The 19,303-nt window shown below is 43.2% G+C and overlaps 1 protein-coding gene across 4 annotated transcripts in view; it reads right to left on the bottom strand.

The window, feature by feature from the left end:
- The window catches only part of L3MBTL3 (L3MBTL histone methyl-lysine binding protein 3), a 164,156-nt gene that overhangs the window by 82,384 nt on the left and 62,469 nt on the right, over positions 1 to 19,303 (bottom strand). For all 4 annotated transcript variants that reach the window (XM_054024215.1, XM_054024218.1, XM_054024216.1 and 1 more), the window contains 2 exons: positions 12,789 to 12,880; positions 10,846 to 10,997 (listed from right to left, as the gene is read on the bottom strand). In XM_054024215.1, the coding sequence (XP_053880190.1) occupies positions 10,846 to 10,997; positions 12,789 to 12,880 (244 nt within the window). The remainder of the gene's footprint in view (positions 1 to 10,845; positions 10,998 to 12,788; positions 12,881 to 19,303) is intronic.

The following is a 19,303-nucleotide window of genomic DNA, read 5'->3' on the forward strand; positions in this document are numbered from 1 at the left end:
CACAAAGGCACCTGGATACCCCCTCACAGTAAATAATGTTGAGCCAAGAACCACTAACAAGAGCCAAAACCATCACTGAAAGCCAGTTGGATCTATAATAGAACAAGAAGAACAGAGAACAAACCACAATGTTGTTTCTTATTTTTATAAAATTTAACAATTTTAAAATGTGGCTAAACAGAACAAAAATGCAAAAAGTAAATAAATGGAAAGGTGGCTTCATTGCCAGCAGTTTATCATGCTAAAGAAAGAACTGAAGGTAGTTGGGACTCTGAATCCCTTTATAGACTATTTTCAAACGTCTGGATCCATAAGGGAACATGCAGATATCCAAACTTTCCATATGGGGGCAAGCGAAGATATGCTCATGACAACAGGTCATGCACATTCTCAAGAACAGGGCACTACAGGCACAACTCTGGAGGAAGAAATATTATTTTTTCTATCATTCATATTAATTTTCCCTTTGATTTTTGTCCTGCATTTCACTATTGCATATCCACAGCTCAATAAGTAAATTCAGATTGTAAGAGGCAGAAACTAAATCATTGTTAATTCTTTACAGAAAAAAATATTAAATAAAAATGTGTCTTCACTATGAAGTATGGATAGCACTGTTTTATTTTATAACTGACCCATTTTTTTAAAAAATATGCTAAATGTGTTGCATTATTTTTGCTGTTCTGAATTAACTGCCGATTTCCCCACTGAATAAAATTTTATTTTGATATTTAGGATTTGAGCCAGAAATAGTAGTATTAAATGTAGATATTATTGTATCTAGAGCAGATATTATTTTGCTAAACATTGGAATTTCTATAAACACCCATAACAGTGCATTATAATTAGCAAATAGAATTACACTGTAAGAATGGCTATCTGTACAACTTTTCTGACACTATCATACTGATATACAGTAGTCAAGTCATCTTATAGCCCCATCTAGTGCTTCAGTGCAAGTATTTCACCATAAATATTATTTTAATACCAAACATGTTCAAAACTGGTAATGCTCCAGGTAATTAAAAGAATTTACTGTACCTACATTATCCTTTGGTCTTTTTAATCCAATGTGCTCCCCTCAAAAAAAGTGACTCCTTTTCGAGCAATGATGGAGCAGACTTGATCATGTCAGAAGAGCTCAGAAGTAGATCATAAGTCAGGCAGAGCCATTTTTAAAGGGGTATGTCCCATTGGTTACCAAACAAAATAGTAACTGGTGGTGTAGAGTGTGTGGATGTGAGCCTTTTGCGTAGGGCCATTCCAAGTGTTCATTCTGCTCCCAATAGCTCATTCAGGATAGGACACAGGAATAGACAAACAATCTACATCTACATTCTGGCTTTCTTTGTTGCTAGAGATGCAATGAGGGGGCAGAGGAGGAGGGAGCAGAGTTGTAGTGACTGTGCAGACGTTCCATGAGTCAATTGGTCTGCACAAGGCAGACAAACAGAATGGCTCAGTGGGGCCTCGAGCCACACACTGGGCAACGACTGCTCTTTGTGGATAGTCTAAAAAGCTGTAACGTTATCTACCTCCAGTGCCTGTCTCCAGGTTCCAGAGGAACTCTCAGCCATTTTTATTAGTCTATATATAACAAATATATAACAATATATAACAAACCCTAACACTAAGACTGTTCAACCAGGAACCATCCTCAAGTTTTAGATTACACATTCAGTTTCACCATTGACTTCAATGAGAGCAGTTAGGCCAACATAACATTTGAAAATTCCATCCACAGGAAAGGAGATGATTAGTTAAGGATTAAGCCTTAAATCACACCTGTTTTCTAACTTTTTCCTTCTACTGACTACTCTGTAAGAGAACAAAACTCTCATGGATCACATCCCCTCCCAGCCTTTCATTGCTGTTCACCAGGAGCACACAGTAGATTAGGAACACCTCTATTAAGCCATTCAGGATATTCAAAACTTTTCCCTTTTCCTCTGACCACCACCACCACCTCGATGAGTCACAGCAACTACACATCTACGCTGTCTGCCTTGCAGGCCCAAAGCCTGGTTAAAAAAAACAAAAAACGAAACAAAAAAAACACAAAAAATGATCAGATACCATTACAATGTGGCTTTCATCTCCAAACTGAATGTTAGAAACAGACCCCAAAAAATGTCAGGAATATGCATTGATTGGTTGCCCTAAAGATAACATATGGACATCTTTCAGTGTTAATGCACTTGGTAGAACACTCTTACATCACATTTATGACTTTGGTTTCGTGTCACACCCAAGAGATGTTCCATGTCAGGGCTGAGGCATTGACTCAGTACTGATTCAAAAGGAGTACTGGATCACCAACACCCGTTGCTTGAGCAATGAGCCCTGGTTGCACCTTGGGAAACTGTTATTTAAATATCTGATTCATTAAAATACTCACTATCCTTGGATCGTTGTTACTCTCATATAAACTTTTAAAAATATTTAACCCTAATCATTATTGGGCTGCATTAGTTGTGAATATTGCATGCATTAATCAGAATTATGTTTCAAATACAGAAAAGCTATTTTGTTACTTCTTAAAATATGAAGAATACATCTGCAGAAGTAAAAATTACAGGCACTTTATCCTGACATGATAAAGTTTACCCCTGGCACCTATTGTTCTCATAGAAATACCAAATGTTCTGTCATTTCTAGATAAGAAGGGGGGAAATGGATAGGTTTCCAGAATGCAGAGCAAATTTTACTTTCCTGAATATAAATATTACTCTGGCTATTTTGTTCACTTTTCTTCCTCCTAAAAGCTAATGCCAATGAATTATTTAATGGGATTTATAGGCCACTGAAAGTATTATCATAATGTGTTATAGTGCTGTTGTAGTGACACTAATTCTAGCTAAAACACTTTCATTTTAAGCTATTAATGTATGTTCAGAAAATATTCAGAAAAAAAATACATATGGGCTGAAAGTTAAGCTTATAAAACACAATTTTAGAGCTGATTTTCTTCTGCTGTTGAGTTTGGTAAAATTACATTCAGCTGTTTTTCATTTATCCGAGAGAGGAAAGAAATTTTTTAGACGTTACAAAAATAAATCTTATTTTCACTTGGATAACGTACAAAATGGCTGTATTTTTAAAGTTTGAAAAGACCTCATGAGGAATAATGAGAACTGTTTGGCAATAATCTACTGTATGTGCTCGTATGACATTTCCCCTCATGGAGCCTTACCAATTTAGACATGTACTTAGGGTGGTGGGTACGTGGAAAGCCCATCACTTTGCAAAAGCCCAATAGCACTCTTCTCTTGTACATAAGAACAGGGGCACATCTCTCCAGTGCACATTAAAGATGTGGAGCCAGGTACTTGAGATATTTCTAAGGCACCTACAATCCTGGTATTTAAAACTCCAGACAAAGAGCAGTGAGTACACCCAACTTCCTTTTCTGGCAGTATGTGTCTTTTGCTGTTTTTTTTTTTTGTTTTAATCATTCATTTATGTGCTTTCCTTCCTTCCCCCCAGTTCCATGCCAATTCTGAACACGCTAGTAAAAAAAAAAAGAGGGGTCGGGGGGGGGCGCATGAGGGCTACTTGGTCAAGGATTTCTTTTTTTTTTTTCCCCGGTGGATTTTCCTGTGTATGTCTCCGTGAGACATTTACACACTTTACAAAAATTCAGTCTTACATAGCCTCCTTCACATACATTTTTTTAGCTGCATCCCCAGGACCTTTCCAGCCAGACAGGAAAACTGCATAATGATGTCACTAATGGGACAATGTTCCAAATAGGCTCTGGTAAAATCTTACATGCCAAATGAGCATGCTCAAAAGTGATTTCTTCAATCCTCTCTATATTTTTTATTTTAATTTTTCTCACCCTGTCCTATAAAAAGGTACTATAGCTCAATTATAGCTATTTGAATGTGAAATCTGGAGATTTTTATTCCCTGTGTTTTACAGTAATTTGAGAGCACAACAAAAAAGAGTTAAAATTCTGAAAAACTTTGTTTTCGCTATTCAGTTGCTCAAAAGACTGGTAGGCTGTTTAACTGATGATTTTAATGCTGCTAAGATTTAATATTATGTTGTTATTTAAATCTAAATAAATAAATGGCTTTCCCCCTCAAACTTTCAACTTTCTCCAGTCACCTTCTACTTCTCCATTATCAAAAGACTTTCTAAAAATAATCACTAACCCTTCTATTATTTGAACCCTAATTCCATATGTCATATCACCTGTGGAAGTAACCCATGACTACTTAGTGCTTTGCCTACCTCTGTCTGGTTCAAATACACCTCTACCTCGATATAACGCTGTCCTCGGGAGCTAAAAAATCTTACCGCGTTATAGGTGAAACCGCATTATATCGAACTTGCTTTGATCCACCGGAGTGCTCAGCCCCGCTTCCCCCCAGAGCACTGCTTTACCGCGTTATATCCGAATTCGTGTTATATTGGGTCACGTTATATCGAGGTAGAGGTGTACTTGCTTGCCACTGTTTCAGTAAGTTAATTCTTCTCCAGTTCATTTTTGGCATCAGCAGCTACAATCACAATCTCCATGGGTACAAAGTAAGTATTTTAATCTATTCTCTATTCTTTTCTATATGGGTTCTGCACCCACCACCATCGTATCCTAATGCCTCAAACACAAAATCTTTTTTGCCATTTATTTGTAAGTAACCAACAATTCCTTATTTTTACTTCTTATTATTATATATTATTAATCAGTCCTTAACCACAACATTGCCAGTTTCTCAATGTAAAATGTTAACACAAAGTTGCGGACCGGAGCTACCGCTAGCAATATTAAAACACAGAATATTTCTGTAGGTTTCAGATAATTTTCAAACTTTTGGAAGTTTGTCTGGAAAAAACACTCATCACTCATATTTTACTTTACTTTGGATTCAAATAAAAAGCAGTTATATATGTTTCATTAGCATCCTACTTCTTTATACAGCTTGCTGATCAAGATGTAGATATAGGAAAAGCAAATACGAATGTTGTAAACTAAAATGAACTGCATAACAACATTGCATGTCACACTGGTAATAAAATTACAGTTGGTACATCCAATGAATAATGCAGAATTTTCACACATGCTCTTACTCCAGACCCCCAATATACCTCCGCACATTAAAGTTCTGCCCAGCAAAAATTTAACAAATCAGGGAAACAAGTTAGTAGCTGCAGTTTGCAAGATATGTAGGGCCTTAACCCCGTTTTGTTACTCTGCCAAAACCTTAGGGAAAAAACTGTTACTCACCCTTTTTGTAACTGTTGTTCTTCAAGATGTGTTGCTCATATCTATTCCAGTTAGGTATGTGTGCGCGCCGCGTACACGGCTGTTGGAAACTTTCCCCTAGCAGCTAGCCGTTGGGCCGGCTGTGGAGCCCCCTGGAGTGGTGCTGTATATACGACCCTGCTGGCCTGACATCTTCAGTTCCTTCTTGCCGGCTACTCCAACAGAGGGGAAAATGGGGGGAATGGAATAGATATGAGCAACACATCTCAAAGAACAACAGTTACAAAAAGGGTGAGTAACTGTTTTTTCTTCTTCGAGTGCTTGCTCATATCAATTCCAGGTAGGTGACTTCCAAGCCTTACCTCAGAAGCGGGGTCGGAGTCAAGGTATTGCAGATCGAAGAACCACTCTGCCAAAGGCCACATTGTCCTGAGACGATGGCATAGTGCAATGTAAAGGAAGACTGAAGACCATGTTGCAGCCTTGCAGATCTCCTGAAAAGGTACATGGGCCAGGAAGGCTGTCGAGGCTTATGCCCTTGTGGATTGAGCCATAATGGCAGACGGATGAACCTTCGCCAAGTCATGACAAGCGCGAATACACACCGTAATCCAGGATGAGATCCGCTGGGAAGATACCGGCAAACCTTTCATCTGCTCTGCTAAAGTGACGAACAACTGGGTTGTTTTGTGGAACGGCTTTGTTTGGTCTATACAGAAGGCGAGCGCCCTTCTAACATCCAGTGAATGCAGCTGCTGTTCACGAGGGCTGGCGTGCGGTTTTGGGTACAAAACTGGCAGAAAGATGGCCTTGCTAACGTGAAAGCAGGACACGACCTTGGGAAGAAAGGCCAGGTGAAGTCTAAGCTGCACCTTGCCCTTATGAAAAATCGTGTATGGAGGCTGAGACATGAGGGCCCGCAGCTCAGACACAAGTCGTTCCGAGGTGATGGCCACCAAAAAAGTAACCTTCCAAGAAAGGTAAAGGAGCTAACAGGAAGCTAACGGTTCAAAGGGAGGACCCATGAGGCAAGAAAGGACAAAATTAAGGTCCTAGGCCGGAAGAGGGGGATGAATCTTTTCCAAACCTTTCAGAAAACGTCCTATGATGGGGTGCACCCGAAAACACCGGGATGAAAAGCCGATATAGCCGTGAGATGGACCTTGAGAGAAACAAATGCCAGGCGCTGGTCTTTCAAGTGCAGGACATAATCCAGAATACATGGGATTGAAGCCTGGAGTGGAAGCATTGCCTTTGGGCACACCAGAGAGAAAACCTCTTCTATTTCGCTTTGTAAGTGGCCCTGGTAGACAGCTTGTGGCTCTCCAGAAGCACCTGCCTCACTGGGTCCGAACAGGCGAGTTCTGCCTGGCTCAACCACGGATCTTCCAGGCCATGAGGTGAAGCAACTGAAGGTCCAGGTGAAGGAGGCGGCCGTGATTCTGTGAGAGGAGGTCAGGAACGAGAGGTAGATGTACCAGGGACTGGACCGACAGGTCCATGAGGGTGGGGTACCAGCACTGGCGAGGCCAAGCTGGAGCCACCAGTATGACGTCTGCCCTGTCCCTGCGGACCTTGAGAAGTACCTTGTGTATGAGTGGAAATGGTGGGAAGGCGTACAGTAGTTGACTGGACCATGGAATCAGAAATCAATCTGCGATCGAGCCCAGGCTGTGGCCCCGGAAGGAGCAGAAGGTTGGATACTTCCTGTTGGCCGGCATGGCGAACAGGTCAATTTGGGGAAATCCCCAACTGCGGAAGATTGAGTGAATGATGTTCGGACGAATCGACCCATCGTGCGTAAGGAACCGTCAGCTCAGGCTGACCGCCAGCACGTTCTGAATGCCCGGTAGGTATGAAGCTTGGAGAAGGATGGAGTGGGCTAGACAAAATTCCCACAGTAGAAGGGCTTCCTGACAGAGAGGAGATGATCGGGCTCCGCCTTGCCTGTTTATATCAAACATGGCCGTGGTATTGTCCATGAGCATGGCGACACAGTGACCTTGCAAGCAAAGCAGAAACACTTGGCACACAAGATGGACCGCCCTGAGTTGTCAGGCTTCTTTGATGTTGATATGCAGAGCCAGCTCCTCTACTTGCCATAAGCCCTGAGTTGTCAGGCTTCGAAGATGCGCTCCCCAACCCAGCGCAGACGCATTACCAGAGTCGAGGTGGGTTGGGGAGGGTGGAAAGAGACCCTGGCGCTCACCATGCAGGGGTCGAGTTACCATCGTAGGGAATCGAGGGTATGCCTTGGAACGGTCAGCACCATGTCCAGATTGTCGCGGCCCGGGCGATACATGGACACAAGCCACGCTTGCTGAGGCCTCAGTCGCAATCTGGCATGATGCACCACACTGGTGCAGGACGCCATGTGGCCCAGCAGCCTGAAGCACTGCCTCGCCATGCTGGAGGGAAAACTGTAAAGGCTGCTGATTATCTGCAAGAGGGCCAGATGCCACGCCTCTGGGAGGAACACTCTCGCTTGATTGGCATTAAGGACTGCCCCGATGAACTCTATTCTCTGAGTTGGGGTGAGAACAGATTTGCGGATGCTGAGAATGAAGCCTAGGCGTTCAAATGTGTCTGACCATTTGCACCTGCGATTCTACCTTCTGACCAGAGCAGCCGCGGAGGAGCCAGTCATCCAGGTAAGGGTAGACATGCACATGATGGTGGCGAAGGAAGCTTCACATTTCGTGAAGACACGGGGAGCTGTGCATAGGCCGAATGGGAGAGCTGTGAATTGATAATGTACTTTGTTTACCACGAAGTGGAGAAACTGTCTATGGGACGGGGTGATAGATATGTGAAAATAGGCGTCCTTCATATCGAGGGCGGCGTACCAGTCTCCTGGATCCAGAGAGGGAATGATTGAGCTCAAGGAGACCATGTGGAACTTCAGTCTGACGATAAACTTGTTGAGTTCCCTTAGGTCCAGAATTGGTCTCCCTTTGCTTTGGGGACGAGGAAGTAACGGGAGTAGAAACCCTTGCCTTTGAACTCCTGAGGCACCTCCTCCACTGCTCTTAAAGTGAGGAGGGTTTGAACCTCCTGGATGAGAAGTTGCTCATGAGAGGGATTCCTGAAGAGGGATGGGAAAGAGGGATGGGAGGGTGGGAAGGTGCAGAAGTGGATAGAATATCCCGCCTCTACTGTGCAGAGCACCCATCGGTCCGATGTAATAAGGGACCGTGCACGGTAGAAGCGGTATTCGTATCCTTTAGCAGGGACAAATTACTTCCGTTCGGCCCCTTTGGCCATAGGGGGAATGGAGACAGGCATTTGCCAAATGGTTTTGGCGTTAGCCTGGATAGTCTTTAGCATGGGTAAGACCACCCTAGAGGAACCCTCTGGTGCCAGAATGTCCAACACAGGGTCCTCATCCTCTACCACTTCCTCCACCTGGAGGTCCATATTTAGAGCCACCCATTGGAGGAGTTCCTGCAGGGCCCTGTAGTCCATGGGTGGTGGACCAGATGTGGAGGTACCCACCACCGCCTCGTCAGGCAAAGATGAGGAAGACACCACTGGCAGGACTGGTTCCATGGCGGCCTCTGGATCCTCCGGGACTGGCACCTCCCAAGCCCCGAGTGCAGCCTCCACCAGGGGTGGGGTTGGATCCGGGTTTTGCAAGGGATCCTGAGGCGGGTGGCTGATGGTTGCCTCAGGGAGGTGAGACCCCAAACGGGATGGTGGGGGAGCACCGGTGTTGCGAATGGGACAGGTGCCGCGCTAGGGAGCGGTGCCAAGATGGGGTGCCATGCCGTGATGTAGAGCGGTACTGCTGCATAGAGCAGTGCTGGTCCGTCGAGCGATGACTGGGGAGTGCAGTCCGTGGTCAATGCAAGCAGTGCTGCGAGGTCACAGATTGGGATCTGGACCTTAAGTGCGACCACGACCTATCAGTCGACGACCACCTCGAGCGAGAACAGCTCCGAGGGTGGGGGCTGTGAGACTGGTGCCATGTATACGTACGGTGCCAGGACTCAGAGCGGCACTGGGACTCAGAGTGGCATCAAGACTCCGAGTGACACAGAAATCCTGGTTGAGGGACAGACGACATGAACATGGCCAGTTTGCCTCTTGAAGGTACTGGGCCTCGGGGTAGTGGAGGCCTCGAGGCTGGAGACTTGGGCACCATCATTTTGATAAGCCCCCTAGCGGCCTCAAAAGTGTCCGGTGTGAAGGGTAGTGTGACCTCCTCCACCTGCAGCCACGGGGAGTCCAGGAGAACGGGGCTTCCTGGGGAGACAGGGGCCCGTGGAGGTTGAGCCCGACCGTAGGGTCTGTCAGCCGTAGGCCCATGTTCCGCAGCATGCCCTGCCGAGGTTGCGGTTTCTGAATCAGGACATTGTGGAGGCTTGTCCTTGGCCTGCTTCTTCCGGGCAGCTGGCAAGTAGGAGTGGTGCCGAGGGGAATGCTTCTGGGCCCCAGGAGACCACCGACCCCTGGGAGGGCATGCCGAGTCCTTTTCCAGTGCCACGGATAGCACCGCTGGAGGAGTGCTCTGAGCCGAGGCACTTGGGGCCGGGTCCTGTTGTGGACGGAGGGCAGACTCCATGAGGAGTTGTTTTAAATCAGTGTCTCTCTCTTTTCTGGCACGAGGCTTGAAGGCCTTGCAGATCTTGCATTCATCTGCCTGATGGGCTTCTCCCAGACACCGGAGAAAGGAGTCGTGTGGGTTGCCCGTGGGCATAGGCTTGGTGCAGGAGCTACGGGGGTTGAAACCCTGGTACGGCATGCCCCAGAGCCCCACGAAGCACTCGTTAAAGGGAAAACCCCCAACCACTAAGACTACAATTAACAACTAGTAGAGAACAATTAACTAACAATGAGTAACTATATACAAAGATAAGCAGAAGACCTAGGGATTAGTGGAGCTCTTGCAAGCAAGAGACCACTGTTCCAACAACTGTCACTGGCGGTATGAAGGAACTGGAGGGGGGTTGAGCCAGCAGGGTTGTATATAGAGCGCCATACTGGCGCCACTCCACGGGGCTCCACAGCCGGCCAGATGGGTAGCTGCTAGGGAAAAGTTTCCAACAGCCGTGCACGCGGTGCACACACACACACCTAACGGGAATTGATATGAGCAAGCACTCAAAGAAGAACAAGCCTGAAGTTCTGACTACACAACAGAACTGTGATGCAGTAGGATCAAGAGACAATCATGCCCTTCAACAGATTTTATTAGTAGGGCATATGGGCCAGACCTAGAAACACCCTGATGAAATGTAGCTGCTGTTTCAGTCATGGCTACTAGGGTGCCTAATACTGATGGTATTGGTATGTCCACATGCGTATTTCCCAATAAAAAATCCAACATGAAGATGCATTGCAAAATTAAAAGAGAAATTACTTATACCAGATTTACTCTCACATGCAACTACAATACCCATTTTCCACAATCTTATGAAAGTTGTGTATGTGCAACCTGAACATCTACATTTGATAACCTGGCCCCTAACATCTACTACAAATGTTTAATGGTCTGGAAGACATATTTATAAAAATCTGCTAAAAGCTGATGTGCTGACTACATGCAGAGTACAAAAAGTATCAGGGAAAGATACCATCTTAACAAATTTCTGATATGACCTATTAAAATATAACAAATACAAAGATCATACCAATAGTCATAGCTCTCATCCCAGTTATCAAAATGAACCAGGAAACGATTGTCCACCATGTCTGTTACCGTAGCAACACAGATGAATGTTGGATTTTTTTTGTCTACCGCTTCAAGCTTCATTCCCACTCGAAATCCCGATGGAATAACCGTCTACTCAAACAGAAAATTTAAATTAAAGGTAAATAACACACACTACATCCCAAAACCTCCCCAGAGTCCACAATCAATACATACATTGTCATTTAAAAATTTACCATCATTTAAAAATTTACCAATTAGCTAGCCAACAATGCAGCAACAGCCGAATTAGCTTACAGGAAAGATGCTCAAACATAGATACAGACTCTGAGATCATGGTTTATGAACCAAAAATTTCTGAGCATGTTGCAAAATTTGTAGACTTTGGTTTAGACAGACACTACCTCTGACAGCTTTCTCCTAGTCCCATAAAATGATAAAAATAGTATGATGCCAGTTCATGGCAGGCAGGCAGGCAGGATAGACAAACAGGCAGGATAGACAAACGGGGTAAAATGTTGGATAAAAGGAAGATTAAAAACCAGCCAAGAGAAACTGTTGCTTATGCCTAACAACAATTAAAAGTTATTCCATGTTTTGGTCAATAGTCTTAGTCTGAGAAGGAGAGAAGCAGGCTTAAATCCAGTGGTGCCACAAAAGTATAAACAATCTTATAAAATTTAGGGAGGATTCATGGGAAAATATGCAAAGAACTAAGGCCAGGAGCAGAGAAGCCAGGCTGGATAGCAGTGGGGGACGGACAGGAGCTGAGGTGGGGTAGGAGCAGAAAGGGACAGGGAGAGACTGGAAGGGGACAAGGAGCAGAGAAAAGGGAACGGGGATGTAGTGGAAGGGCCTGGGGGAGGAAGGTTTGGAGGGGAACAGGAGTCAGTCAGTGATGGGAGGGGACAGAGAGATGGCAGGATCTGGGGGATAGCAGCAGCTTGTGGGATGGGTTAGGAGCAGATGGGGACAGAGAGAGGCTGGGGTGACAGAGACAGAAGGGTCTATAGCTACTAGACACACTCCCCTACAGAACCTAGAATGTAACCAATTATTCCTGAGTCTCAACACTCCTTTTTTGTGTGTATCTTATCTCCCTCTAGTGGCAGATCCACACAGATGCTAACAGCCTTCCACTGCTACCAGCTACTCTGTTAGCTTAAGTGGAAAGGAAGGCTATTCCAGTGGTTAGAGGACTGGCTTAGGATGTGAATACCCAGGTTCAATTACCTCCTCCACCACAGCCTTCTTGTGAGACCTTGGGCAAGTCACTTAACCACTCTGTGGCTCAGCTCCCCATCTGTGGATAATAATGCTTTCCCTACCTCACAGGGATGTTGTAAGGATTAATACATTGAGAGATTATAAAACAGTTTGAGGGCTACTGATAAAAAAGCATTATATAAGAAATTATTATTTCACATGATGAAACTTTGGGGTTTTTTCCGTTTAAAAAATGTAGGAAATACATTTAAAAATGTAAAAAGAATGTGAATAATGCAAAGTCAAATACTCGAAAGTTAGGAAATACCCAGATTTAAGGTGGACCGTTCATTCTGTGCACGGAATGAGGCACAGGACCTGTGGGGAAAAAAGTGTTTATTCATATAATTAAGGACTGTAGCATAATGCAGATGCAGATGGGGGCTTAATTAAGGTTAAACAGATAATCTTACTTCTAGTATTTCCTAACTTGAGTGCTTGACCTTGCAACCTTAAAGTTCTTTTAACACAATTTATAGATATATAAAATTCATGTGGATTTCAGAGGTGAATTTTAATACAGATTAATCATTTATCAAACCTTAAGGAAAAAATTATTTACAGGATTTCCAAAATCTCCTGTCACTGAAATGATACAAATGAACCGGCTAGCAACTTTCTGTAGCAATGAAGAAGCGGCAAATGAAGAATACTTACCGTGATCTGGTTTTCAAACAAAGATTTAGGAGCAGCTTGAGCCTTACATGTTTTAAGATATGAGGGCCAGTTAAATTCCTCTTCTTCATACCCTAAAAGGTTTCCACAAAAAAGTGAAACAAGAAAATATGCATGAGACACAGGTTGATTATGGCAATCATAATCTTCTATAAAATTATTTTTTCAGCAATTTATTTTTCACCTAGTCCCAAATCATTCAATTCCAGAATTTCACAAATGGAAAAAATAAATTAAATGGTTTTAAATTCTTTAAACATTAAATAATAATATTATAAGTATCTTCTATAGTAAAACTATTAATATTTAGTGCCTGTTTCTCTGCTACATTACTCCAGTTTTATCCCAAGGTAACGCTGATGATTTCAATGATTTCTATTTTTATTTGGCACCTGGTAATTCAGAGAGGAATCAGTAATCCTTCCCTGCTACCAGTTAGCTAAGCTTATTTATCACAAAGACCAGCTTTCGTTTTAGTATCTGAACAAAATTTTATGATGACCTGAGTGTCTATTTTTCCTCCTGATCTGAAATTGATCAGCTTCTCATCTTTTTCCAGGACTGAAGTTATGACTGTTCCCAATCTTCATACAGGAGGAAATTGGTCTTGTGGCTCAGGCTCTGGATTGGGACTCAGGAGATTTGGGTTCAATTCCTAGTTCTCCCACAGGTGATCTGAGGCAAACTTTCTCTGTGCCTCTATTCCCTATATGCAGAATAGGGATAATACTACCTCCTTTCTTCCACACTTTGTCTGTAACGTTTATTTGTATTATAAGCTCTTTAGGACTGGGACTGTCCCTTACTATGTGTATATAAAAAAAACCCACTTTGGTACAATGAGGCCTAAGTTTTGGTTGAGGTCAATAGCTATTACTGTAATACAAATAAATAACAATACTAAGAAAAATGTTTTAAGGAAACAAGCAATTATCAGAACATGAACATTCAACATTGTTTATCAGTAGGGACAACCACCATTTTTTCAAGAATGCAGCTATTTTGTTTTGCTTCTGAGTTTCCACAAACATTGCTTAGTATAATTTCCCCTTTTTCACTCAGTTTCTTTTAGAAGAAAATTTAACAGAAAATAATGTAACTCATGGGAAAAGTCTAACTATTTATATTCCCGGTCACTAAAAAAAAAGGCAACAAAGATTACTAGTATGCATAGTTACATATCTTCCTGTGTTTCCCTGTTGTATAGTCGTATAAAGCCATTTCAAGATACTGCATAAAAGTCAGGAGTAGTTAATTATTTTCTGTTAAGGTCCACATTTCTTGATCAAAGTATAGTCAAGGTCCAGACTTCAAAGACAATAATTTAAAAAATAACAATGATGATAAGCAAATAAAAAGATTTTGGGGTCTGTTCAAAAGCATCTGGCGGTTCGGATTTGGCCCACGGTCCTCATATTGACGACCCCCGGCATAGATGTTACAGATATATAAATCAAGCTTAACCATACTGTCAATCATTTACCACACAATATATTCCCCTTCTGAGTGCTATTTAAAACATACCAGGAGAAAATAATTGTGTTTAATCTTTTGGGACCCTCTTATTTTGTGAAGCACTGTAAGAAAATTATTGAGCAGCCCCTTCTTCCTTTTAGACCTCCCCTCCCCTCACAGTTTGAATTGTAAATATTAGCTAAAATTAAATTAACTGCAAAAAACAAATATAACTTCTCTGGGTCCATGGGGGCCTCTTGTATTAAGCAGAGGAGCTGTAGGCGCACTCCTATATGCAAACCAGCTGACCAAATTACCCCCTCAGAGGGGCCACAAAAACACAAGACTTTATTTTTCCCACAGTGGGTACTCCATAGTGCTTAATAAATAATGCCACTGGCTTAATTACTTGCCAGACAACACACACACACAACTGACATCAGTACTCCAGAAAGTGCCCAACTCATTAACTAAAAACTAGACTCCAATATCTTATTATAATACTTGTAATAATCTAAAATGTTTCTTCTTTCTACGGGTTTCTTTTCAGCCCTCAGTGATTATTTGAACATTTTTGTTATGTGAATTTTCTTATTTTTAATCATCTCTTGCTGAAATTTCATTACCAAGTTTGTTTGAAATTACATCATTATTAGAGCTAATACTTACTAAATGTATTTTAAATCTGCAAATATATCACATACATTGTTTTAATATAGTCTTTAAAAAGGGTGATAGCATATATGAGACAATTTTAAAACACTGTTATCTTAGGTGCTTTCATTTAGGTTGGCTTAGTAACACTGGTTTATTTTGTTTTATAACACAAATATTACACCTTTGCATAATTTAATTTTCACAATAAAGTATCAGAACGGGGAAATTCTGTCTTCGCTGTGAATTTTCATGTTGGGCCCCTCCATGCCTGACAGTTTTCAAAATGGGTGTTTCCTGTTTCATTTGCAAAGTGATACCAGACACCTCTGTGTTCCTGGGGAACCAGGGTGCAGTATCCAGCCAGACTCATGAAAGACCCCCCTCCCCCCTAGCCCCCCCCCAGCCTCTGCTTAAACCAAAACCCATCAGAAAAAGAAAACTTGCAGAGAGCAGTGAAGGGCATTGGGAGACACACCTAAACCCCTCCTGACAAGGGTGACAAGATTAAGACATCTCCATTAGCATACAGAATGGAGAGCAAAGACAACTCCCCTAGCCTCATCTGCATGAAAGATGGGACAGGAAGACATCTCAATTTACATACAGAATGGAGAACAGAGAACCACACTGAATTCTGGGACCAGAAAAAGCAGGGAAGCACTGCATTCCGGGAATCTCTGCTCCAGATGCTAATGAACCTACGCCTGCACACACACCCAGCTTAGCAGTTATCAGACCAATTCTAGTAATGAATCCTTAATTGATATCCAAATACTGAAGCAGCTTAGTTGCGTTGTGAGCTCCCTGGAAGAAAACACTACCCATAGCCAAGAGTGATCAGCTCCTATTGTCTAGTCTAAAGAAAACCCTTGAGTCATCAGTTTACCTATAAACAAATCTAGTGTTCTCCCTTGAACCATTGTAATTTCTCTACAAAAATCCCTACTCACCCTCTAGTCAGGGTTCTGATGCTTAGATCCACACTATGCATCAGTTCCACTGGAACTCCATCTCTTGACTGATCTTGCTGGGGGCTCTGCCTGTCTCCAGCATTCAGAACCCTCAGCTACCATCATCATCTGGGAACCCTGACCAGTTCAAGCCTCATGGAGTGGGTAAGACCCCCCCCACCTTTCTCTCTCCCTCTGTTTTCCTTTCTACCTGGAAATCCTGGACGCCCCATCATCTCAGGCATTGGCACCCTAACATCAGGCTTGTCTGGTTATGTGGACTCTCTCCTCAGACCCTACTCTACCAGCACTCCCAGCTATCTTCGAGACACCACTGACTTCCTGAGGAAACTACAATCCATCGGTGATCTTCCAGAAAACACCATCCTGGCCACTATGGACGTAGAAGCCCTCTACACCAATATTCCACACAAAGATGGACTACAAGCTATCAGGAACAGTATCCCCGATAATGTCACAGCTAACCTGGTGGCTGAACTTTGTGACTTTGTCCTCACCCACAGCTATTTCACATTTGGGGACAATATATACCTTCAAGTCAGCGGCACTGCTATGGGTACCCGCATGGCCCCACAGTATGCCAACATTTTTATGGCTGACTTAGAACAACGCTTCCTTAGCTCTCGTCCCCTAACGCCCCTACTCTACTTGCGCTACATTGATGACATCTTCATCATCTGGACCCATGGAAAAGAAGCCCTTGAGGAATTTCACCATGATTTCAATAATTTCCATCCCACCATCAACCTCAGCCTAGATCAATCCACACAAGCGATCCATTTCCTGGACACTACTGTGCTAATAAGCGATGGTCACATAAATACCACCCTATACCGGAAACCTACTGACCGCTACACTTACCTACATGCCTCCAGCTTCCATCCAGGACACACCACACGATCCATTGTCTACAGCCAAGCTCTAAGATACAACTGCATTTGCTCCAATCCCTCAGATAGAGACAAGCAACTACAAGATCTCTATCAAGCATTCTTAAAACTACAATACCCACCTGCTGAAGTGAAAAAACAGATTGACAGAGCCAGACGAGTACCCAGAAGTCACCTCCTACAAGACAGGCCCAACAAAGAAAATAACAGAACACCACTAGTTGTCACCTTCAGCCCCCAACTAAAACCTCTCCAGCACATCATCGGAGATCTACAACCTATCCTGAAAGATGATCTTTTACTCTCACAGATCTTGGGAGATAGACCTGTCCTCGCTTACAGACAACCCCCCAACCTAAAGCAAATACTCACCAGCAACCACACATCACTGAACAAAACCACTGACCCAGGAACCTATCCTTGTAACAAAGCCCGATGCCAACTCTGTCCACATATCTATTCAAGTGACATCATCATAGGACCTAATCACATCAGCCATACCATCAGGGGCTCATTCACCTGCACATCTATCAATGTGATATATGCCATCATGTGCCAGCAATGCCCCTCTGCCATGTACATTGGCCAAACCAGACAGTCTCTACGCAAAAGAATTAATGGACACAAATCTGACATCAGGAATCATAATACTCAAAAACCAGTGGGAGAACACTTTAACCTGTCTGGTCATTCAATGTCAGACCTGCGGGTGGCTATCTTACAACAGAAAAACTTCAAAAACAGACTCCAACGAGAGACTGCTGAGCTGGAATTGATATGCAAACTAAACACAATCAACTCAGGATTGAATAAGGACTGGGAATGGCTGAGCCATTACAAACATTGCATCTATCTCCCCTTGTAAGTATTCTCACACTTCTTATCAAACTGTCTGTACTGGGCTATCTTGATTATCACTTCAAAAGTTTTTTTTCTCTTACTTAATTGGCCTCTCAGAGTTGGTAAGACAACTCCCACCTGTTTATGCTCTCTGTATGTGTGTGTGTGTATATATATATACACACTAACAAATTTATTAGAGCATAAGCTTTCGTGGACTACAGCCCACTTCTTCGGATGCATATAGAGTGGAATAAATATAAAGATATCCTCAATATTTATTCCACTCTATATGCATCCGAAGAAGTGGGCTGTAGTCCACGAAAGCTTATGCTCTAATAAATTTGTTAGTCTCTAAGGTGCCACAAGTACTCCTGTTCTTTTTGCGGATACAGACTAGCACGGCTGCTACTCTGAAACCTTTCTACCTGAGGTATTAACCTTTAATCACGTATGTTATGTTGGTTTAGTCCTCCTTGTGTAGTTATTACTATTATTCAATAAATAACTTCTATGGTTAAGTTGGTTGCTTCTCTCTCTCTTGCTGAACTTTACTCGTTTGTGCTTTTAGCTTCCCCCATTCACTCTACAGCAATGCTTCTTTTACCTAAGCTAAAGATCCCTGCAGCGCCCAAAATACTGCGGGGTTTGCTCATCGAATAGGTTACTGCCAGTACAATTGTGTTGGGGGAGTGGGGATAGGGATGTGCTGAATTTGGGACGCATAAGGGTAACAGCTTGAAAGTGCTGCTTGACCCAGTCCATGGAGCCCAGGGGCATATAAGGAGAGACAGCTTGAAAGTGCTGCTTCCTCCAGCCCAGTGAGTCCAGAGACATATAAGGGGTCAGCTTGACAGTGCTGATTGACCCGGTCCGCTCAGACTTGCTCCGTTAATGTACATGTGGGTGTGTGGGTGTTCATCTGGTTCTGGGGTGGGAGTAACCCAGCCCTAGGGACCCTAGGTCCTGCAAGATAGCTCCATTGAGAGGGGACTTGCAGAAGGGAGAAGTAGAGCTCCATATGTAAACACAAGTGACACAAGCAGTACATTGACAGGATTACAGAACCCCCTTCCCCAGAGGAGTAACCCGAATAAATGAGCATACCCCAAAGTAATGGACAAATCTGGTAACAAAGGAGTGACGATGAATGCAGGTTAAGCTGAACAACTGGAACTCTGTTAAACCCTAGGCACTGCTCTGTCCATGTTCTAAGTTACTTCCAACTTAACTTCATGCATTCCCTATTTTCTTGGTGTCCCATCAATAGCAATCCCTCCAAGGAACATGGGCCCCCTGACTCCAGTTCCACTGATCATGATGAATCTTCCCTATTTTACAAACATTTTAATATAAACACTGAAAACAAACAGATGCCCAGACCCCTCACCGCACATTCCTTTAGCCAAAGGTGTTGGCATAAGTGACTGGCTGCTCCTGCAAAAAAGCTACACCCAATCGCTGTTTCAATGCATCACACTGGAGTGTCAGTGGCTCTCCTGGCTGATAGTACTTAAGGACAGGGGCATATCATAGGAAGAATCTCTATGATAGTTCCTGCATGTATTAAAAAGAAGTGGTTTTTTTTAAATGATTTTTCCATGTTTGCCATCTGACGGAGAATAGCTATATTGCCAGGATGATCTGGGTCTCTCTCATCTAATAATATTCAGACCATTGCAGG

This window comes from Malaclemys terrapin, chromosome 3 (genome assembly GCF_027887155.1).
Source record: "Malaclemys terrapin pileata isolate rMalTer1 chromosome 3, rMalTer1.hap1, whole genome shotgun sequence".
Taxonomy (NCBI): Eukaryota; Metazoa; Chordata; order Testudines; family Emydidae; genus Malaclemys; species Malaclemys terrapin.